The following is a 23,919-nucleotide window of genomic DNA, read 5'->3' as shown; positions in this document are numbered from 1 at the left end:
TTATCGCATAAGTGCCTCATCCTTTCTTTGGATGTTAAAAGCATAGATAACAAATAGAATGATGTAAGAGAAAAATGCATCCATCCTCTTCAGTAGTTTCACAAACCTAACTAGTATAGTAATTTATAATACTTATAATATTACAAATTTATAGTATAATATAACCACAGTAAAAGCTCTTATAAAGTCATAGAGAAAGGAGTGATCAATTTTTTTCCACAGTAACAATGGCCAAGTGTTGATTGCCTGGCTATATATGTGAGGCTCTGTACATATTCATCAAATAAATACATATTGGCCATCTGTTGTGTGCCAGGTACTTTGCTAGAAACTGGTAAATGAACTATATGTGCTACCTGCCCATTTAATCTTCAAACTAACCCTGTGTTAAGAGGTGTATATTATGGCTGAGAAAATTGAGGATTAGAGAGGTTAACTAACTTGTCCAGAGTTATACAGCCAGCAAATGGTAGAGCTAGAGTTTGAATACAGGCCTGTCTGATTCCAAAGCCCACATTTCCACACAAAGCTCCAGTAATGTGTGTAAGTTTGCCAGCGGAGCAACGGAATGCAAGCACACACGGTTATATGGAGGCATGAAACCCAGTAACTCCTATTACCTAAATGGGGTCTGCAGTTTTATATAGCTTGGATAACCTGCCTAGAGTATTGCTGCAGCTGCCTCACTGGCCCCCTATAGTATATTGAAATCATAGTAGCCAGAGTGACCCTCTTAAAATACAGATCATGTCACATCACTCCTGTATACAGAACCCCGCAGTGAAGGTTCCCCTCTCTGGACCTCATCCCTCCTGCCTTAATCCCTTAAAGTAACCACAGCCATAGCTCTCAGTTTGGTGCAATATCCTTTCAACTTTCAGTATTCATTTATAATCTTTCTCTTTAAGCAAAAATCGGATCATACGCTATGTACTATTCTGCAAATTGATTTTTTTGGCCATATGTACAGCCAAATGAACATAAGAAATGAACAATAGAATGTCCTGTATCCTTAACATCAAGATGTATATTCCCTTTGGGAGGCTAAGGCGGGTGGATCATGAGGTCAGGAAATCGAGACCATCCTGGCTAACACGGTGAAACCCCGTCTCTACTAAAAATATAAAAAAATTAGCCGGGCGTGGTGACAAGCACCTGTAGTCCCAGCTGCTCGGGAAGCTGAGGCAGGAGAATTGCGTGAACCCAGGAGGTGGAGCTTGCAGTGAGCGGAGATCGTGCCACTGCACTCCAGCTTGGGCTACAGAGCGAGACTCCGTCTCAAAAAAAAAAAAAGAAGAAGATAAATATGCCCTTGATACATACTGTTACAAGGTTGAATGAGGAAAACTTTCTGTTTTATTGGTTCCACGTTACATGATTGTTTTATGTTGCTGTGTAATGGTGGATTTTATATTTATAAAACTAACAGTATCTTTTATAACAATTATGCTTTGTATCTACAACGTGAAATAACTTTTAAAAGTACTATGGGTGGAGTAGTACATTTGTTATGTAGTTAGATTAATTACTAAAGCAAATGTTTAATCATGCATAACATGGATTAATAAAATATAAGTAATTCACTATAATTCCTTTTTATCACAGTTACTTTCAGTTGAGAAGTTTTAACTGCTTTTGCATCTGCTTATTAGCAGAGATATTAAGGCTGTGTAAAGTAAAATGAGAAGGATTGATGGCCAGCGATGGAACCAGAGGACTTAGCTCTCTATAACCAAGGCTAATTGGCTATTTTATAAATGAGATATGCCACTGTGGGTAAATACCTGAAATTGACTTTTGATGGAAAACATGATTTTGAATGTATTCGATGTTATTTCTTTATTATGCTTGTTTTAAGTTTCAATATGTTAAAGACCTCTGTATTTTTAATTACAGTGTCGAGTTATAGCGGTGCTGGATTGGGAGCTTTCAACCATTGGTCATCCTTTGTCAGACTTAGCTCATCTTTCCTTCTTCTACTTTTGGCCAAGAACAGTTCCAATGATAAATCAAGGTTCTCGTATTCAAGAAAACTCAGGTATGAGAACATAATGTTGTCTAAATTGCTATTAATATAAAATTGTCTTTATTACTTTCATAATTAAAATATAAAATCCTGCAATTTTAGATAGTAGTTTTTGTTTCTTAAACATGTTTCTATTTTATTATTATTATTATTACTTTTAGATGCAAGGTCTTGCTCTGTCACCCGGGCTGGAGTACAGTGCCACAATCATAGCTCACTGAAACCTTGAACTCCTGGGCTCAAGTGATTCTCCCACTTCAGCCTCCTAAGTAGCTAGGACTACAGGCACATGCTACCATGCCCAGCTAATTTTTTAATTTTTTGTAGAGACGGTGTCTCACTGTGTTACACAGGCTAGTTTTAAGCTCTTGCTCTCAAGTGATCCTCCCACCTTGGCCCCTGCAAAGTGCTGAGATTAGAGGCATGAGCCATCGTGACTGGCCTATTTCATTTTCTTTGTTAAATTTTCTGAACTTAGCATGCCACTTTTAGTAATTTATGACCAAATGTAATCCTTTGTATATGATAATCTTTTGGAAGTCAAGGTTTAGAACATGTTTTGTTGTATGGGCTAATGTTTATTACATTGTATTTTACATATCTGTCTCATAACATTGTGAAATAGTCACCATGACATTTTAATTAAAGTTTATATTACATGCCAATTTTATAGGGATACCATCAATGGAAGAACTGATTTCAATATATTGCCGCTGCAGGGGAATTAATTCTATTCTTCCTAACTGGAATTTCTTTCTTGCCCTTTCATTTTTTAAGATGGCTGGAATAGCACAGGTAATTAATTGTTTTAAACATGTGTTTTGCCATTATTTACCAATGTACTGTTGACAATGTTTTCCAGTCTTCCAGGTTTTATATTCTTTATCCTTAGATCATTTTGCTTATCATAATGACAGGTATCAGACGTGGGTAAAATATAAATCCAGAATTTACAGAATAGGAATTTGGCAAGGAAAAAATTTGAGTAGCAAAATGTATTATCAGTTTTTTGTATAATAAACTTACAAGATGGAAGGAGGAAGAAAGACTGACATAATGATAAAAAGAGAAAAGCAGGTAAGGGTTAGTCATTTCCTGAATATCCAGTGTGAGAAAAAGCTAAGATCTTTTGATGATCTCTGCCTCAGACTATGAAACCATTTATTAGTTAGGGTTGATGATGAGGGAAGAATTATCTTTGTACTTCTCAGAGGCCAGCACAGTATCTAGTGTGTAGTAGCCTCTTAAAATATTTTTGAGTAAGTAGATGAGTAAGATTTTTTTATTTTCATAGTCATATTTGTGTGATTAATTTTAAAACATAATAGAGCATAAATTTAGTTTTTTTTCTAATTATATTGTGATCTAAACAGATGCCTTCTTTGTACTAATCCAGTTTTCAGGCACTTTGAATCTTGGAGGTTTAAGAAATTGAGGTGCTTCATCAATAGCAAGGGGCTAGGGTTTAGAAGAAAAACAGGTGAATAAGTTCAAAAGCAAAAAAGAATGAGAAAAGAATGATTAAGGAAAATTATAATAATTGACTTTCTGTCCTCAGAGTTCATACTATCCATGAACAATTGAAATAGTTGTGTTACATCTCATCTTGTACCCTGAGTTAATCATGTTGAAAGAATGGGTTTCTCAAAATGGGTATGTCTCTGTATTTGACAGTTTCCACAAATAAGATACCAAATAGGCTTTAAATTTGAAATGGCTTTTCATTTCAAATAAAAGTTTGACATGGATTATGATTGACATTAAAATGTACAACATAGGCCAGGTGCGGTGGCTTATGCCTGTAATCCCATCACTTTGGGAGTCCGGGACGGGTGGATCACCTGAGGTCAGGAGTTCTAGACCAGCCTGGCCAATGTGGTAAAACTCCATAGCTACTAAAAATAAAAAATTAGCCAGGTGTGGTGGCATGTTCCTGTAGTCCCAGCTACTCAGGAGGCTGAGGCAGGGGATTCGCTTGAACCTGGGAAGTGGAGGTTGCAGTGAGCCGAGATCACGCCACTGCACTCCAGCCTGGGTGACAGAGTGAGACTCCGTCTCAAAAAAAATTGTACAACATAAACTATGTATATTGTACATGTAGTAGCTTTCAAGATGATCATAAACATTCCAATCTCATTGGAAATATAAAATTGAATATGATAGAAGAACTATTAGAGTGTTTTATTGTATAAGGAATCATAAAGAAGACACAGTGATGTTTGTTTTTAGGGGAGAGGAAAGAATTTATTATGTTGATAGTACAGAAATGGAGAATTATCAAAGAAACACTGATTAGCATTCAACTAATACTGTTCAAAAGAGACAGTTTTACCTAAATTAGGGGCCCAAAAATGAGATAAAATGTTCTTAGAGATCATCTCATTGTCTTCCCTTTGGTTTTATAGTTTTTTTAATCTTATTTTTGTTTCTTTAGATTTTCCCCCATTATGAAGGAGGGTAGTGATCTTTAGAGGTGAAATAACTTGCAGACTTGGTATCTTTGGTAACTGCTGAGATCATTTTCAAGTTTGATTTGATTATAAATTAGAATTATGTTAGGATGAGAGTGCACTAACTGGATGATATGAGTATGACTCTTTAGAAGGGTATAATTACTCCTGCATGTACATTGATATCATTGATTGTTTTACATCTTCATACCGTGTGAGTATAATGTCCCACATAACTGAGAAACTGGAAAGATTGATTGGATAGTTGAAGGACGGTTTCCAATGAATTTTAATTGTTCTACGTTTATTTGTAGGGGATATATAGCAGATATCTTCTGGGAAATAATTCATCTGAGGATAGCTTTTTATTTGCCAATGTTGTGCAACCTCTGGCAGAAACTGGACTACAACTCTCCAAACGGTAAGGAAAACAGATTCCTTGGCTAACTGAAATTAGAGCCTTTATTGGGTATGTGAAGGTTATAAACTTTAGGGGAGTAGGGATTATTTTTATTGCATACTGCTGCCAATCACGATAGTTTTTTTTTTGGTAAATCTCTTCTATGCCTAAAAACAAATTGACCTAAAACATAAAGAAAATCTCCATATTTAAGTTTAAAAGTATTTTTGTGCCACTTGAATGTGTAAACTTTTAAGGATATAGGTAAAACTCTCAAGTGTTTCTTTCTAATATTTAAGTCACTTACATATACCTAATTTTAAAAATGCATTGTATAAGATGATTTATTAATTTAGAAATATTGTTCTGTTCCACTGTTATATTTCATTAAGTTTTATTCAGACATTTCATAAGCATCTTTGAAACCCATCATCATGTCTTCATCAGCGGGAGCACTTTTTCAAGCATCGAACACACTTTGCCAGTTACATTCCCATTGCTTACCAAATGCATGTGTGATGCTGTCCCAGAAATTCTGCTTAAGCCACAAGTACCCATGGCATAATGTTAGGGAAATTGCTTTTTCCAATTTATCTTATAGATGGGTATTTGTTCTCTCTACACCATTACAATTGATTCTGTTGTGCTTCATAATGACCTTTACAGGTCTTCTTTGTTTTATTTTAATTTATTTTTAAGTTCCGGGATAAATGTGCAGAGCCTGCAGGTTTGTTACATAGGTATGTATGTGCCATGGTGGTTTGTTCAACTCCCACTTATGAGTGAGAGAGAGCATGCAGTGTTTGGTTTTCTGTTCTACAGATCTAATATTCAGCAGCTGTATTTGTGAGGCATGTATTAATACTAAGAATAATGATTATTTGTGTTCAACTTCTTTGCTTTTTCTTTTGGAGAGTCTGACAGGTGACTTCAATAAAGATTCAAAACTAATGAAGCAGGATTTTTTGCTCCTTAGTTCAGCTAAAATCCAGGTTCTCGTCTCACAGGAAAAAATAGGCACACAGACACATTAAAGGGTGAGGAGGCCCGATTTATTAAGCGGAAAGAAAGCTCTCAGCAAAGAAAGAGATGGTCCTGCCAACAGGCTCCCACTTCACAGATTGAATGCCAGGCTACCACACGCTAGCTGAAGAGGCCAGCCTCCTCCCCCTACATAAGGCTCAAATTCCCGGTGGCTCCACCCCATTCCCCCAGTGTGCAGGCGTGCCCCCAGTCCGTTGTGGGCACGTCCAGACAAGACCCTGTGCCTCCTGCATCTATCACTAACATTGCTTGAGGTGATGCCAGGCCTATATGTTTTCCCCAGATAGTGCTTTAAGCATTAAAGTTAAATGTTTAAAATATAAGAGATTCTACATTCAGTCCACAATATGAAAGACTTTTTAAAAATATAAAATACAGCTCCTCCTTCTGGGGGATATTTTTTGGGTAGCTGAGGAAACTTCACATTATATTAGAAACATGTGGTGATGATCTTTGGACATCTTTGTAACCTTTTTTCTTTTGGCAAAGGACTTTCAGTACTGTACTACCACAGATTGATAGTACTGGACAGTTGTTTGTGCAGACTCGGAAAGGTCAGGAAGTTCTTACCAAGGTGAAGCATTTCATGAAACAACACATTCTTCCAGCTGAAAAGGTGAGTATTATATAAACAGAATGTATTTGTGCTAAAGGACCATCGATGAATACTTCTGTGATTTCTGCTTATAGGAGAAGCATGGTGTCATTTTCTTCAGTCAGTCCTTACCTGGATTCTTCTTCTCACGTTAGCATTGAGCCACGATAGCACCCAGGGAATGCACAGATAAGTCTGTGGCTTTATAATTAAGCCAAAAAGAATTAGTAGTTTTAAAATTGGGAGCCTAAATATATTAGAGTAAAACACTACTTTGGGGGCCTTGTCCTAAGGCATTATCTTTTTTTTTTTTTTTTTTTTTTTGTAAATATGGACCCCTTTGACAATTTAATGAGAAGTGTTGACTATACAAGATAGACACACTTAGAGAATTTTACATATCATTTCAAGCTGTTCACAGATACTACCACCCCTCTTCCCTATAAGCTACTATTTTAAGGCATTAAGTTTCAATAAGTTCACTGAGAGTAGAGAGGCAACATGGAACATCCATTCATTCAGTTACCAAATAATTATTGGGTACTTGATGATGGCTTAGGCACCTGGAGAGCTACCGAATGTAAATAAATAATAAGACATACAGGGCTTATGCTCATGTGAAGCTTAGACTTTAGCAGGAAAGGAAGACGCTAAATAAGAGATGATAAATGTTGTGAAGAAAAGATCAAAAAACTTTTACAAAAATATGTAAGGGAGGTGGGGCAGGGTGTGTGTATGTGGGTAGAACACTGGTGTAGAAATGCAGATGGCTTTATTCTAGTCTATTCCTGTCACAAGTTAGGTGGCCTTGTGTTAGGTGGTCTTTAGTGGCCTCAGTATTTTCCTCTACAATGTGAGTAGGTATGACTAAATATACAATACATTCTCATTTTAATCATCTATGATTCTGAGAGATCTGCAACTAGCCTGGCAAAATCAAATAGGGAACTGAAAGAGACCAAAATCCTTTCAACAGAAATGTTCAGAGCTAATATGTGTTTGTAGGACAGTTTGTGCTATTGCTCGAATTATATAAATATTATATTTTTAGTAAATATCTGGCTTGAGATTAACTTTGTCTCAGAATAGGGTATAATTTCTTTTAAAAATACTACTTAAAGTGAGGAAATTCTTTCTAAAATAGTCACCTCTCACATGTGTTTAGTGACTAAAGTATCATGTTGAATATTTTCTGATCTAGTTAGTATTTGTTCAATTCTGATTTTTAAAACTGTGAGCTTTTGAGTATTAAAAAGGGAATGCAACACTTTTAGGTTAAGATAGCAGTGGGAATTCAACACTGTCTTCCCCTCCCTCAAATAAAATCCAATTTAATAAATAACAAAGTTTGTTTATAAAATGGAATAAATTGGTATACGCTTGAAAACAGAAGAGGGACATATCAGAGGAATTAAGGTTTTGAAAAGAGAATGGAAATTAGATTTGGAAAGCAGAATGGATTAACCCCTAGAATAATGAAACAACGGAAGCCATATCTCAAAAGAATTTTGGAAGAAGTCTGTAGCACAAGTGGCAACCATTTTCCCGCAATGGAGCCCGTGTGATTGGCTTATATAGACAGCAAAAATGAGAAAGGGAAAGAAATCAAGATGTTTGATTTTAAAATTACCTGCACATGGATGACTGCTTGGGTTGATCTCTTACAACCTGTTATAACAGTAGTGTTTGCCCCCAGACAGAAGGCTGCAACAGCCGTCCAAAAAAATGCAAATGGGCCAGTATGCTGGCTCAAGCCTGTAATCACAGCACTGTGGCAGGCCGAGGCTGGCGGATGGCTTGAGCCCAGGAGTTTGAGACCAGCCTGGGCAACATGGTGTAAACCCAATCTCGACTAAAAATACAAAAATTAGCCCGACGTGGTACACACCTCTAGTCCCAGCTACTTGGGTGGATCGCTTGTACCTGGGAGGCAGAGGTTGCAGGGAGCCAAGATTGTGCCACTGCACTACAGCCTGGGCAACAGAGTGAGACCCTGTCTCAACAGCAACAAAAAAGCAAATGATCTGTTTCAAAGAAGCCAGGGCTTCAACATGAGATTTAGTGCCCTAGAGGAGGGTCTTCCATGGTTTGGCTTTTTTTTTTTTTTTTTTTTTTCAATGTAGTCTCTATTGCCCAGGCTGGAGTACAGTGGCACCATCTCAGCCCACTGCAACCTCCGCCTCCCGGGTTCAAGCAATTCTTCTGCCTCAGCCTCCCAAGTAACTGGGACTACAGGCACCTGCCACCATGCCTGGCTAATTTTTTATTTATTTATTTATTTTTTTGAGGCGGAGTCTCGCTCTGTCGCCCAGGCTGGAGTGCAGTGGCCAGATCTCAGCTCACTGCAAGCTCCGCCTCCCGGGTTCCCGCCATTCTCCTGCCTCAGCCTCCCGAGTAGCTGGGACTACAGGCGCCCGCCACCTCGCCCGGCTAGTTTTTTGTATTTTTAGTAGAGACGGGGTTTCACCGTGTTAGCCAGGATGGTCTTGATCTCCTGACCTCGTGATCCGTCCGTCTCGGCCTCCCAAAGTGCTGGGATTACAGGCTTGAGCCACCGCGCCCGGCCGCCTGGCTAATTTTTGTATTTTTAGTAGGGATGGAGTTTCACCATATTGGCCAGGCTGGTCTCGAACTCCTGACCTCGTGATCTGCCCACATCGGCCTCCCAAAGTGCTGGGATTACAGGCACGAGCCACTGCACCCGGCCTTTTATTTATTTATTTATTTATTTTTTTTTTTAATTTTTTAATTTTAATTTTTATTTTTCAAGAGACAGGGTCTTGCTGTGTCTCCAAGCTGGAGTGTATGATGTGATCCTAGCTCACTGCAGCCTCAAACTTCAGGGCTCAAGCGAACCACCCAACTCAGCCTCCTGAGTAGCTGGGATTACAGGAATATGCCACCATACTGGGCTAATTTTTACATTTTTTTGTAGAGACCAGGTCTCACTCTGTTGCCCAGAACTACTGGTTTCAAGCAGTCCTCCCGCCTTAGCCTCCCAGAGCACTGGGATTACAGGTGTGAGCCACCGCACCTGGCCAACTTTTCTTTTTTGGGGGGGTGGGGGAGGGTGGTAGGGATTGGGCAGAAATCTCAGGTTGTCTATCCTCCCTGGTTACTGCCTGATTCCGACCTACTTTCTCTAAAATGAAGCCTATCTGATAGCATGCTAGTACTTGGAACCAGCCCATCATTCAGAATTGGCAGAGGAAACCAGGCAGGCTTGTTCTTTCATTGGTAAATGTGAATAAGCATATAAGAGAAACTGCAGCACAGAAGAGGTATCACAAGTTAGGTTGTGATACTCTGCTGAACTTTGTATCATGCAGCTATTGAAATATGTACAAAAAATCTGCAATAAAAGGAAGTGCTTTAAGATAAATAAAAAAGCAGCCTGTGGCTTTAAAGGGAAGATTGCCAATGTTTTGTGTGACCAGAAAAGCCACAATCTTTGAAGATCCTTTAAATCTGAGACATATCCATATCTGATAATGTGAGCTTTTTCTTCTTTTAAAAAAGTCGTACTGTACCAACATCTGTAAAAATGTTTTATTCTGTAGAATGATTGTGAACAATACAAATCTCTGTGTAGCATATTAGAGGATATTATTTGGAGATTATATTTGGAGAAAAGTAAATAGCTTTTTCAAAATGAAAGAGGGAAAAATCTATATAAGATTCTATCCAACATTATTATAACTAAGTTTACGGAAACCAAAACAGTCATTTCTAGAAAATAGGTTGTATCATATAATACAATACTTTAACAGCACTTGTCTTTACTGAGATTCTTGATGACTTTTTCTTTATATTTTTAGGTACTTTCAAATTTTCTATAATGAGAAAACATAAGCTTCATTTAAACTTTTCTAATGACCTTTTGAAACCCCTTGAATATTGTAAAGTGAGAACATAACCCATATCTATGAAAATATTAAAAGCTAGTTTAAGCCAATTTAAAGTGGATAAGACATCCTAAAAATAGCATGTAAAACAGGAACTAGCAACATAACACACTGAGAACACACTTTTAGCATTCGTGGTAACATTAATCATACTTCCCTACTGAGTCTAATGTACTAAGGATGAACTCTGTTGCTTCTTTCTAGTAGACTTCAGTTTAAAATGAAAAACATTTTGCAAAATTATTTGTAGGCTCAGATTTAAGATGCTGAACCAACCAACATACTCAAAATTAGTATCTCTGTCAGTGAATGAGGACACAGAATGCTACAGGTGATATTTTGGGAAGATTGACCAGGCACCAAGCCTAGTTTCTGCTTTTGGCTATTAACTATAAATTACTTTTCTTTCTTTAAGAACCAAAGAAGGGTTCTTTGTAGTGAGGAATTTTATTTAATTTTGAATCCTACCATGCCACAAATAAACTTTGCAAATATCTAAATGGATAAAATTTAGAACTCAAAGTATTAAATAATACAAATTTTAAAATAATTATATAAACACTGGCATAATTTAATTTCTTCAGACTGTGATCAGAGATGAGAAAAGGTGGTCAGAGATTAGAAAATGAGAAATGTATTACATATTTCTTTTCAAACACAGTAGCACTGAATATTTCCAAGGCAGTATAAGGGATGGAAATAATAAACAACCCCAAACAGGAAATCTTCCAATTTAACTGACTTCCTGACAGAAATGACAAGGGCTATTCATCCTGGTACCTTTGAAAGAGCAGACCTTTGCCTTCTTGAGGTTTTCACTAAATACAGCAATACTGTAGACTAGCCATGCTTCAATGAAAGCAACATTTTAGTACATTGTTATATGAGTGTACATTGATAAGAATGATTTGGAAAATAATTGGATAATATGGATTAAGAGTTTTGACAATGTTTATAAGTAATACCACTAGCCTAAGTATAGAAACATACAGAGATACTATAATAGCAAAATATTGGAAAATGGGGTTATACTCCAATATTTTTGTTCTATATTGATTATTTTAGTTGTATAAATTAGAGATTGTTATTGTTTTATCTGGCTTTTTCTTTTTTTTTTTGAGACAGTCTCATTCTGTCACCCAGGCTGGAGTGAGGTGGGACGATCTCAGCTCACTGCAACCTCTGCTTCCTAGGTTCAAGTGTTCAAGTGATTCTCCTGCCTCAGCCTCCTGAGTAGCTGGGACTATAGCCATGTGCCACCGCACTCAACTAATTTTTGTATATTTTGGTAGAGATGGGTTTGATTATGTTGGCCAGCCTTGAATTTCTGACCTCTGGCCAGAATTCTGATTCTGGACAGCCTTGAATTTGTGGCCTACCTTGGCCTCCCCACATGCTGGGATTATAGTTTAAAATTTTAAGTTTACCTACCTATTTATCATTTTATTTACTATTCCTTCTTGCAACTCAGATGTTTCTTCTAGGTCAAGTTCCTTTAGTGTGAATGTGCTAATAAACCTTTCATTTATTTTTCTTTTCTTTTTTTTTTGTTTTGTTCTGTTTTGTTTTCCTTTTTCCTTGCTGGGGAGAGGTGTCAATGACTTTACTTATTGTTAATACCTTTATTTTGCCCTAGTTCTATAGAGATAGTTTTACTGAATATAGAATTTTGCAGTGACAGTTATTTTCTCTCAGCAATTGAAGCTATTATCCCAGTGATTTCTGGCTTCATTTGTTGCTTTGAGAAGTCAGCTGTCAATCTTAACTGTTGTTTAATTATCAGTAATCTTTCTTTTTTCCCCCTCTTCTTTCTCTTTTTCAGATTATGAGACTGATACACTGCCTACTGTGCTAAGGAGGCAACTTCCTCTTTCTCTTTTTAAGAACTTTTCTTTCTCTTTAATGTTCTGTAATTTTACTATGCTCTGGCCTCACTGGCTTTCCAAATTTGAGGATTGCTGTCATATCAGTTCCAAAAACTTTTAAGAGTAATTTTTCCAAATATAGCGTCTCTTCATTCTTTGTGTCTGGGACTCCAGTTAGACTTATGTTAGAACTTCTCTTTGAATTCGTTATATTCCTTTACCACTCATATTTGCCTTCTTTTGAGTTTCTGTGCATCATTCTGAGAAATTTCTTCAGATCTTTCTTCCAATTTATGACTTGTTTTTTCAGCTGTTATCTAATCTACTTTTCAACATCCACAGAGTAACTGTTTTCAGATTTTGGAGTGTGTGAGAATTGCTTAAGCTAGTAAAGGACACAGAAGTGCAGGTTCATTGAAGTAGGACACAGCTTAGGCCCCCATATTTTTACCAAGTTCCCCAGGAGATTCTTAGAGCCACCAAAATTTGGGAATCACTGCCATAGAGTTTTTAAGTTTCATTTCTATGGTTTTCCTTTCTTTAGGTTTTATTCAATTCTTTTTCAAATGTGCCTGGTCACTTTTGATAGCCCTTTGTTATGCTTTTAATTTCTTCCTTTATTCTTGAAATATGTTAAACACAAATAGTTTATGTCCTGTGACTGATCATTACTCTATTTATAGTCTTTGGGAAGTGCAGTTCTGTCTGGGTGAATGATTGTTTTTGCTAACTCTTACTAATGGTGGCTTGTTTCCTTGAGTGATAAGTACCTTTTTTATTTTGAACTCATGTTCTGGAATTTTATCTGTGAAAGTTATTTAAGGCTTTGTTTGAAGGTCTTTCCTACAGATAGGATTTGTTTTCGCATCTGCCATGTGTTAGCAGGCACAGTCACCAGAAACATTGCAAACTTAAATGTTGGCTTGCAGTTTTAGAGCCCCATAAGTCTATGAATTCAGTCCCAAACTTGGGTGAAGACAGGCTTCAGTTAGAAGTGTTTATTTTGTCTATTCCAACCAGAGCTAAGACCTATATAAAGGCCTATATTTCCATGGTCTACTTCTGAGGGGTGGGTTTTCTGTTTATTTTTGCTTTTTAAATTTTCTTCCACTTAGGTTTTACCCATCAAGCAGCCTAGCTTTGGTGGAGGGAAGAGCTGATCTTTGGTCCTCCCTCTTGCCATGTTTGAGGCATTTGACTGTGTCTGACTCCTGCCTATGTGGCCCATTAATACCTAGGGCCTACCTAGGCTAACATAGATCAGCCTATATGCCCTGGGCAAACTTGGCTGCAATGTGTGCTCACACTTGAAGAGCAGGCTTTTTTGTTTCTGGCCTCCAAGGAATTTTCTTATTTTCCTTCCAGCATGGCTATGTATTAATAAATGTATTTAAAAACTATTTTTAATATTTTACCCAATGTTTTTAGTTGAGGGGTTTCTATGACTGTCTAGTTTGCCATATTGCTAGAAATGAAACACTCAAATCTTGGTATAAGATTTTAGTAGCCTACTATCTAATATTGTGGCAGCATGATTTTGTGATCAGTAAACCTTTAGAATGTTTTATGCTTCTGCGTCTGGTTTAATAATAGCTGAAAAAGCATCTTCGCCTAAAAATGTTTATTTTAGATATTAGCAGTTTATGATGTTGTTTACTTTGTATTAACTTTAGCTAATGAAATTTTTTTCTTTTATTACTTTAAGGAGGTAATTGAGTTCTATGTTCAAAATGAAAATTCAGTGAACAAGTGGGGAAGACCTTTAGTGATTGATAAACTCAAGGTAAGAAAATCTTTAACGCTGGAAAATTCATATGCAAGTGTTTTTTGAGACCCTAGACCTTAGTTTGTTGTTGCTATTGTTATATATGTAGAGGAAAATTATATCAATATAACCTTTTAAAAAAGCAAGTTAATAGAGTCCATAACATACAAATTAGGCTAGGTAGTGTTCTATATATGGTAGTAATGAAGACAACCTCTTACAGCTGTTCAAAGGGAAAAATATGATTAAAACTATTCATTATTAGCCATCACTGAATTGAGACTGAAGTCAAGGCAGGTCATTTGTCCCACATAGAATTAATCTAAATTTCATGTTTTTCAAATCTTAACATCAATTCATGTAAGAAATTAAAATGCACAAAGTAGTGTATTTGGCATATTATACTCAAATGTGGGAGATTGTAATAGTTCTGATTCAATAAGAAATTCTCAAGTAGCCAACTTAATTTTTCAGCCAAATCCAAGGAAGCTTGGAGGAAAAGACATTTTATTAGTGGTTAAACTGTTGATTTATAATGAATTAGTAAGAACTTGGTTTTGCTCACTGGAGAATACAGTAAAATAAATAACTCCATAAGTGTTTTTAAATTTCAAAGGTCATAAATACCAATATTTTAAAAAGAAATAAACTAGTGTGAGTCCTGGTAAATTATGGTCACTCTAGCGTGTTCATCACTTTGACAGGAAATGGCTAAAGCCGAGGGTCTCTGGAACTTGTTTTTGCCGGCTGTCAGCGGTCTCAGCAACGTGGACTATGCCTTGATTGCTGAAGAAACAGGAAAATGCTTTTTTGCTCCAGATGTCTTTAACTGCCAAGCACCAGGTTACTACATTAATTGAAAACAGATTTTTTTCTAATATTTTGATCAGTGTTTAAAATTTCTATCTAAGAATGTGTTTTTATACAAAGTTATTGACTTACGAATTTGGCTATAATTTTATTTTTCAGTTACTTTGATTTAAATGTAAGAAATGGATTTGAAATTTTCATTGGACTATTCTTTTGTTAAATATCATTACAATTAAGAGTATTGGTGAAAAAAATTAGCCACCAAAGGGATTGGTCATGTAAGGATCTCAGTTTCCTGATTGGGAATTGTATATTTCTATTACTAGTTGGAATGGATAGAGAGTTTCAGATCTTTTGGTTAGCCTCACTGTTCATTCACCAAATGAATAAACCATTCATTTACCAATTATTTACTGATTACCTACGATGTCCCAGGCAGTGTTCTGTGTTCTTGCAATGATATATCAGTGAATAAAATACACAGAGGTGCCTTCCTTCAAGGATCTAGTTGACATACAAAGAGACAAAAATAAATAATAATTATAATAAGTAAACTTCAAACTTATGTAATAAGTTTGAAGATGAAAAGTGCTTTGGGAAAAAACCAGCAGAATAGGGGAGCTCTGAAATTGGAAGTACAGGGAATATGGGTTACATTTTTATTTTTATTTTTTATTTTTTATTTTTTTTGAGACGGAGTCTCGCTCTGTCGCCCAGCCCAGGCTGGAGTGCAGTGGCGCGATCTCGGCTCACTGCAAGCTCCGCCTCCCGGGTTCACGCCATTCTCCTGCCTCAGCCTCCTGAGTAGCTGGGACTACAGGCGCCCACAACCGCGCCCGGCTAATTTTTTGTATTTTTAGTAGAGACGGGGTTTCACCGTGGTCTCGATCTCCTGACCTTGTGATCCGCCCGCCTCGGCCTCCCAAAGTGCTGGGATTACAGGCGTGAGCCACCGCGCCCGGCCATGGGTTACATTTTTAAATAGAATGGTCAGGATAGGCCTCATTGAGAAAAATGACATTTGATAATAACTTGTATAAGGTGATTGCTTGAGTTAGCCATGCTGTTATATGGGGAAAGAGTTTTTATAGCAGAGGGAACAGAAAAGGCAAGAGTGTAATTGATGTATTCCAGTAATAACCAGAGAGGCCAGTGTGGCCAGGAAAATAATAGGCAAAGAGATCAGAGAGGTAAGGGCGTCATATTTTGAGCTTTATAGGGCAAATAAGAGGGGCTTATACCTTCATTGAAAGGATGAGCCAATGGGAATTTTGAGCAGATTAGTGATAAGTTGTAACTTCAGTTTTGAAAGGATCACCTTGACTGCTATGTTGAGAATTGACCAAAGGAGGGTAAGAGGGAAGCAGAGAGTCCGTGGCAATAATCCCGGTGAGAGATAATGGTGGTTTAGACTGGGGTGGTAGTAGTGCAGTGGGTGATAAGTAGCAGGATTCTAAATATATTTTAAAGGCAGAGCCATGAGGATATCCTGATTGGATATGGGGTATTAATGGAAGAGTCAAGGATGCCTCCAAGGATTTTGAGGTGAACATCAAATTGAAAAGATGAAGGAAGGAGGCCAATTTTTAAAAAAGTAAAATGAAAGGAGTAAACCTGGAATGTAGTCTGTAGGAGGTATCTTAAAACCTGGATTTGCAGAAGAACCACCTAAGGAACTTTTGAAAAATCTAGATTCCCAGCCTCCATCCCTAGAGATTCTGATTCAGTATATCTAGGGTAGACCCTGGGAATATATATATTTTTTTCAAATTACTCTGATTATCCTAATGCTACCAATCAAGGACTAGCACTTGATTTGTGGTAGGATGATTATGGTACAATATCCAATGGCAGGCCCATCCCTGTACAAGATATACCTCAGTATTGCCTTTTGTGTTTATATATGGCCCTGGTGCTAAAGCTCTACCAAAAACAAGTTAATGTAGGCTGCCAGAAAGAGGTATATAAGGCAATACTGGACTTCTGAGACAAAATGCAGTCTGGATTTTCCACACTGGACTTTGTCTCATTTCTTTGGCATCGTTAAAATAGTTTGTAGAGTTCTGATAATGGTTGAACTTGTCCCTGAAATGATTTTCTCTTTTCCAAACACTGATTTATCAAATTACTGCTGTACTACATTGTATTCCGATAATAAGCTACTCTAAAAGTAAAGTCTATTCACAGAGCTTCTAAAGATTTCGTCTCAACTGTGTAAGGCTATTACATCATTCTACATAGGTAGCATGATTTTGTGGAAAGGGAACTGAATGCTAATTTTTGATTGCTACTCATAGTAAGAAATATATTTTATATTGTGATCCAATTTGTAGAATATATAGGCATATGTATATGTTCAGGATGGATGGATGGATGGATGAATGGATAGATGTATATTATTGAAACAGAAGTTTCACAAAACAAGAGTTTCTCTTACTACATGCAAGTGCATTTGGATGTTTTCCACTGAGTCTAATCTAATGCATTATATTTTGTTCTATTAAGTTTTTTAGAGAATGCTAGCTATATTCCATTAAGTTGATTTCATAGTGCACTAATGGATCATAATATGAAAAATAATGCTACCAAAGACTTCTTTTGCAGATGGAGCTCTGCCACTGTTTTATTATTTGACCTGTTAACTCACTTTTCACTAGATGGTCATGGATTTTTCTCTAGCATTAAAATTTCATGAGTCCATCAGTTGTACTGCCTTTATGAGATAACTAAATTGCTGAAATTTTAAAATTGGACAGAGATTTGATTTGACTAAGAAATGATGAGCAAGTCTCCTAAGCAAGCAAGTTGTGTAAAACTATAAATAGAAAACTAGGCATTTTCTCTTTGTGGTGGAGATACCATGAAGGCCTTAAGCATTGTGTTTTGGGTCATTTCCAAAGCAGATGAAGAAGGCAATATAATTGATGTTGAGTAAATACTTCAAGAGGTTTCTTAAGTATAAAAGATGAATTTCTACTTAAGTCACCCAGGTCATTTCCCAAATAGTTATAAAACATATGGGAAACATACATAGTCTTCCAGTTTGCCCTTTTTCCCCCCTTCAATAAGTCATACAATATTGTGTATTGGAATGTTGAAAATAGCAACTTTAATTCTAAAGCTATTACTAGAAAATTTGGGGGCCTTTGGGCTGATATTTGTTTATATACTTTAAGTTCTGGGATACATGCACAGAACGTGCAGGTTTGTTACATAGGTATACATGTGCCATGGGGGTTTGCTGTCATCTACATTAGGTGTTTTTCTTAATGCTATCTCTCCCCTAGCCCCTTACCTTGCGACAGGCGCTGATATGTGATGTTCCCCTCCCTGTGTCCATGTGTTCTCATTGTTCAACTCCCACTTATGGGTGAGAACATGCAGTCTGTGGTTTTCTGTTCCTGTATTAGTTTGCTGAAAATGATGGTTTCCAGCTTCATCCATGTCCCTGCAAAGGACAGGAACTCATCCGTTTTTTATGGCTGCATAGTATTCCATGGTGTGTATGTGCCACATTTTCTTTATCCAGTTTATCATTGATGGTGATTTGGGTTGGTTCCAAGTCTTTGCTATTGTAAATAGTGCTGCAATAAACATACATGTGCATGTGTGTTTATGGTAGAATGATTTATAATCCTTTGGGTATATATCCAGTAATGGGATCGCTGGGTCAAATGGTTCTAGATCTTTGAGGAATCGCCACACTGTCTTCCGTAATGGTTGAACTAATTTACACTCCCACCAACAGTGTAAAAGCTTTCCTATTTCTCCACATCCTCTCCAGCATCTATTGTTTCCTAACTTTTTGATGATCACCATTCTAACTGGTGTGAGATGGTATCTCATTGTGGTTTTGATTTGTATTTCTCTAATGACCAGTGATGATTAGCTTTTTTTCATATGTTTGTTGGCCACATAAATGTCTGCTTTGGAGAAGTGTCTGTTCATATCCTTTGCCCACTTTTTGATGGATGGGGTTTTTTGTTTTTTTCTTGTAAATTTGTCTAAGTTCTTTGTAGATTCTGGATATTAGCTCTTTGTCAGATGGATGGATTGCAAAAATTTTCTCCCGTTCTGCAGGTGGCCTTTTCACTCTGGTGATAGTTTCTTTTGCTGTGCAGAAGCTCTTTCATTTAATTAGATCCCATTTGTCTATTCTGGCTTTTGTTGCCATTGCTTTTGGTATTTTAGTCATGAAGTCTTTGCCCATGCCTATGTACTGAATGGTATTGCCTAGGTTTTCTTCTAGGGTTTTTGTCGTTTTAGGTCTTACATTTAAGTTTTTAATCCATCTTGAGTTATTTTTTGTATAAAGTGTAAGGAAGGGATCCAGTTTCTGCTTTCTGCATGTGGCTAGCCAGTTTTCCCAACACCATTTATTAAATAGGAAATCCTTCCCACATTGCTTGTTTTTGTCAGGTTTGTCAAAGATCAGATGGTTGTAGACGTGTGGTGTTATTTCTGAGGCCTCTGTTCTGTTCCATTGGTCTATATATCTATTTTGGTACCAGGACCATGCTGTTTTTGTTACTGTAGCCTTGTAGTATAGTTTGAAGTCAGGTAACATGATGCCTCCAGCTTTGTTCTTTTTGCTTAGGATTGTCTTGACTATATGGGCTCTTTTTTGGTTCCATATGAAATTTAAAGTAGTTTTTCTTCTAATTCTGTGAAGAAAGTCAATGGTAGCTTGATGGGGATGGCATTCAATCTGTAAATTACTTTGGGCAGTGTGGCCATTTTCATGATATTGATTCTTCCTATCCATGAGCATGGAATGTTTTTCCATTTGGTTGTGTCCTCTCGTATTTCCTTGAGCAGTGGTTTGCAGTTCTCCTTGAAGAGGTCCTTCACATCCCTTATAAGCTGGATTCTTAGGTATTTTATTCTCTAACAATTGTGAATGGGAGTTCTCTCAAGATTTGGCTCTCTGTTTGTCTATTATTGGTATATAGGAATGCTTGTGATTTTTGCACATTGATTTTTTATCCTGAGACTTCGATGAAGTTGCTTAGGAGATTTTGGGCTGAGACGATGGGGTTTTCTTTTTTCTTTCTTCCTTTTTTTTTTTTTTTTTTTTTGAGACGAGTCTCACTCTTCTCGCCCAAGCTGGAGTGTAGTGGCGCAATCTTGGCTCACTGCAACCTCCACCTCCCAGGTTCAAGCAATTCTCCTGCCTCAGCCTCCTGAGTAGCTGGGATCACAGGCGCCTCCCACCATGCCCAGCTAATTTTTGTACTTTTAGTAGAGACATGGTTTTGCCATGTTGACCAGGCTGGTCTCAAGCTCCAGACCTCAGGTGATCCATCCGCCTTGGCCTCCCAAAGTGCTGGGATTACAGGTATGATCCACTGCGCCTGGCCGATGATGGAGTTTTCTAGATATACAATCATGTCATCTGCAAACAGGGACAATTTTACTTCCTCTCTTCCTATTCAAATACTCTTTATTTCTTTCTCTTGCCTGATTGCCCTGGCCAATAGTATTCCTATTCCAATACTATGTTGAATAGGAATGGTGAGAGAGGGCACCCTTGTCTTGTGCCAGTTTTCAAAGGGAATGCTTCCAGCTTTTGCCCATTCAATATGATATTGGCTGTGGGTTTGTCATAAATAGCTCTTATTATTTTGAGATACGTTCTATCAATACCTAGTTTATTGAGAGTTTTTTGCATGAAGGGGTGTTGAATTTTATCAAAGGCCTTTTCTGCATCTGTTGAGACAATCATGTGGTTTTTGTCATTGGTTCTGTTTATGTGATGGATTACATTGATTGATTTGCATATGTTGAACCAGTCTTGGATCCCAGGGATGAAGCCAACTTGATTGTGGTGTATAAGCTTTTAGATGTGCTGCTGGATTCGGTTTGCCAGTATTTTATCGAGGATTTTCACATCGATGTTCATCAGGGATATTGGCCTGAAATTTTCTTTTTTTGTTGTGTCTCTGCCAGGTTTTGGTATCAGGATGATACTGGCCTCATAAAATGAGTTAAGGAGGAGTCCTTCTTTTTGTATTGTTTGGAATAGTTTCAGAAGTAATGGTACCAGCTCTTCTTTGTTCCTCTGGTAGAAATCAACTGTGAATCCGTCTGGTCCTGGGCTTTTTTTTTTTTTTTTTTTTTTTTTTTTGAGACGGAATCTCGCTGTGTCGCCCAGGCTGGAGTACAGTGGTCGGATCTCAGCTCACTGCAAGCTCCGCCTCCCGGGTTTACACCATTCTCCTGCCTCAGCCTCCCGAGTAGCTGGGACTATAGGCACTCCCCACCTAGCCCGGCTAGTTTTTTGTATTTTTTAGTAGAGACGGGGCTTCACCGGGTTAGCCAGGATGGTCTTGATCTCCTGACCTCGTGATCCGCCCTTCTAGGCCTCCCAAAGTGCTGGGATTACAGGCTTGAGCTACCGCGCCTGGCCGCCCTGGGGTTTTTTTGGTTGGTAGGCTATTAATTACTGCCTCAATTTCAGACCTTGTTATTGGTCTATTCAGGGATTTGACTTCTTTTTGGTTTAATCTTGGGAAGGTATATGTGTCCAGGAGTTTATTTCTTCTAGATTTTCTAGTTTATTTGCATAGAGGTATTTATAGTGTTCTCTGATGGTAGTTTGTGTTTCTGTGGGATCAGTGGTGATATCCTCTTTATTATTTTTTATTGGGTCTATTTGATTCTTCTCTTCTTTATTAGTCTGACTAGTGGTCTATTTAGTTAATCTTTTCAAAAAACCAGCTCCTGGATTCATTTGTTTTTTGAAGGGTTTTTCTTGTCTCTATCTTCTTCAGTTCTGCTCTGATCTTAGTTATTTCTAGTCTTCTGCTAGCTTTTGAATTTGTGTGACTTGCTTCTCTAGTTATTTTAATTGTGATGTTAGCATGTCAATTTTAAATCTTTCCCGCTTTCTCCTGTGGGCATTTAGTGCTAAAAATTTCCTTCTAAGTACTGCTTTAGCTGTGTCCCAGAGATTCTGGTACATTGTGTCTTTGTTCTTATCAGTTTCAAATAACTTATTTATTTCTGCCTTAATTTCATTATTTACCCAGTAGTCATTCAGGAGCAGGTTGTTCAGTTACCATATAGATGTGCGGTTTTAAGTGAGTTTCTTAATCCTGAGTTCTAGTTTGATTGCACTGTGGTCTGAGAGACTTTTTTTTATGATTTCAATTCTTTTGCATTTTCTGAGGAGTGTTTTACTTCCAATTATGTGGTCAATTTTAGAATAAGTGCAATGTGGTGCTGAGAAGGATGTATATTCTCTCAATTTGGGGTGGTGAGTTCTGTAGATGACTATTAGGTTAGCTTGGTCCAGAGCTGAGTTCAAGTCCTGAATATCCTTGTTAATTTTCTGTCTCGTTGATCTGTCTAATATTGACAATGGAGTGTTAAAGTCTCCCACTATTATTGTGTGGCAGTCTAAGTCTCTTTGTAGTCTCTAAGAACTTGCTTTATGAATCTGGGTGCTCCTGTTTTGGGTTCATATATATTTAGGATAGTTAGCTCTTCTTGTTGCATTGATCCCTTTATCATTATGTAATGCCCTTCTTTGTCTTTTTTTTTTTTTTAATCTTTACTGGTTTAAAGTCTGTTTTATTAGAAACTAGGATTGCAACCCCTGCTTTTTTTGTTTTGCTTTCCATTTTCTTGGTAAATCTTCCTCCATCCCTTTATTTTGAGCCTATGTGTGTCTGTGCATGTGAGATGGGGCTCCTGAATACAGCACACCAATGGGTCTTGACTGTTTATCCAATTTGCCAGTTTGTGTCTTTTAATTGGGGCATTTAACCCATTTACATTTAAAGTTAATATTGTTATATGTGAATTTGATCCTGTCATTATGAAGCTAGCTGGTTATTTTGCTTGTTAGTTGATGCAGTTTCTTTATAGTGTCGATGGTCTTTACAATTTGATATGTTTTTGAAGTGGCTAGTACCCATTTTTGCTTTGCATATTTAGTGCTTCCTTCAGGAGCTGTTGTAAGACAGGCCTGGTGGTGACAAAATCTCTCCCAGCATTTGCTTGTCTGTAAAGGATTTTATTTTTCCTTCTCTTATGAAGTTTAGTTTGGCTGGATATGAAATTCTGAGTTAAAAATTTCTTTCCTTTAAGAAAGTTGAATATTGGCCGTCACTCTTTTCTGGCTTGTAGGGTTTCTGCAGAGAGATCTACTGTTAGTCTGATGGGCTTCCTTTTGTGGGTAACCTGACCTTTCTCTCTGGCTGCCCCTCACATTTTTTCTTTCATGTCAACTTTGGTGAATCTGACCTTGGTGTCTTGGGGTTGCTCTTCTCGAGGAGTATCTTTGTGGTGTTCTCTGTATTTCGTGAATTTGAATGTTGGCCTGTCTTGCTAGGTTGGGGAAGTTCTCCTGGATAATATCCTGAAGAGTGTTTTCCAACTTGGTTCCATTCTCCCCATCACTTTTAGGTACACCAGTCAAACCTAGGTTTGGTCTTTTCACATCATCCCATATTTCCTGGAGGCTTTGTTCATTCCTTTTCATTCTTTTTTCTCTAATCTTGTCTTCATGCTTTATTTCATTAAGTTGATCTTCAGTCTCTAATATCCTTTCTTTCGCTTGATTGATTCAGCTATTGATACTTGTGTATACTTCACAAAGTTCTCACACTGTTTTTCAGCTCCATCAGGTCATTTATGGTCTTCTCTAAACTGGTTATTTTAGTTAGCCAGTCGTGTAACCTTTTGTCAAGGTTCTTAGGTTCCTTGCATTGGGTTAGCACATGCTCCTTTAGCTCAGAGGAGTTTGTTATTACCCACCTTCTGAAGCCTACTTCTGTCAATTCGTCAAACTCATTCTCCGTCCAGTTTTGTTCCCTTGCTGGCGAGGGGTTGTGATCCTTTGGAGGAGAAGAGGCCTTCTGTTTTTTGGAATTTTCAGCCTTTTTGCACTGGTTTTTCCTCATCTTCATGGATTTATCTACCTTTGATCTTTGATGTTGGTGACCTTCAGATGGAGTTTTTGTATAGGCATCCTTTTTGTTGTTCATGCTATTCCTTTCTGTTTGTTAGTTTTCCTTCTGAGTCAGGCCACTCTGCTGCAGGTCTGCTGAAGT

General features: G+C 37.5%; 1 protein-coding gene across 1 annotated transcript in view; it reads left to right on the top strand.

Moving 5' to 3' along the window:
* The window catches only part of ACAD11 (acyl-CoA dehydrogenase family member 11), a 97,846-nt gene that overhangs the window by 23,378 nt on the left and 50,549 nt on the right, over positions 1 to 23,919 (top strand). The window contains exons 6-11 of the mRNA XM_015132134.3: positions 1,897 to 2,038; positions 2,700 to 2,821; positions 4,791 to 4,897; positions 6,410 to 6,536; positions 13,991 to 14,068; positions 14,755 to 14,893. Of these exons, the coding sequence (XP_014987620.3) occupies positions 1,897 to 2,038; positions 2,700 to 2,821; positions 4,791 to 4,897; positions 6,410 to 6,536; positions 13,991 to 14,068; positions 14,755 to 14,893 (715 nt within the window). The remainder of the gene's footprint in view (positions 1 to 1,896; positions 2,039 to 2,699; positions 2,822 to 4,790; positions 4,898 to 6,409; positions 6,537 to 13,990; positions 14,069 to 14,754; positions 14,894 to 23,919) is intronic.

The sequence above is a fragment of the Macaca mulatta genome, chromosome 2 (assembly GCF_049350105.2).
Source record: "Macaca mulatta isolate MMU2019108-1 chromosome 2, T2T-MMU8v2.0, whole genome shotgun sequence".
NCBI lineage: Eukaryota > Metazoa > Chordata > Mammalia > Primates > Cercopithecidae > Macaca > Macaca mulatta.
Note: the sequence above shows the minus strand (reverse complement) of the source record. Positions and strands in the feature narration are given on the sequence as shown.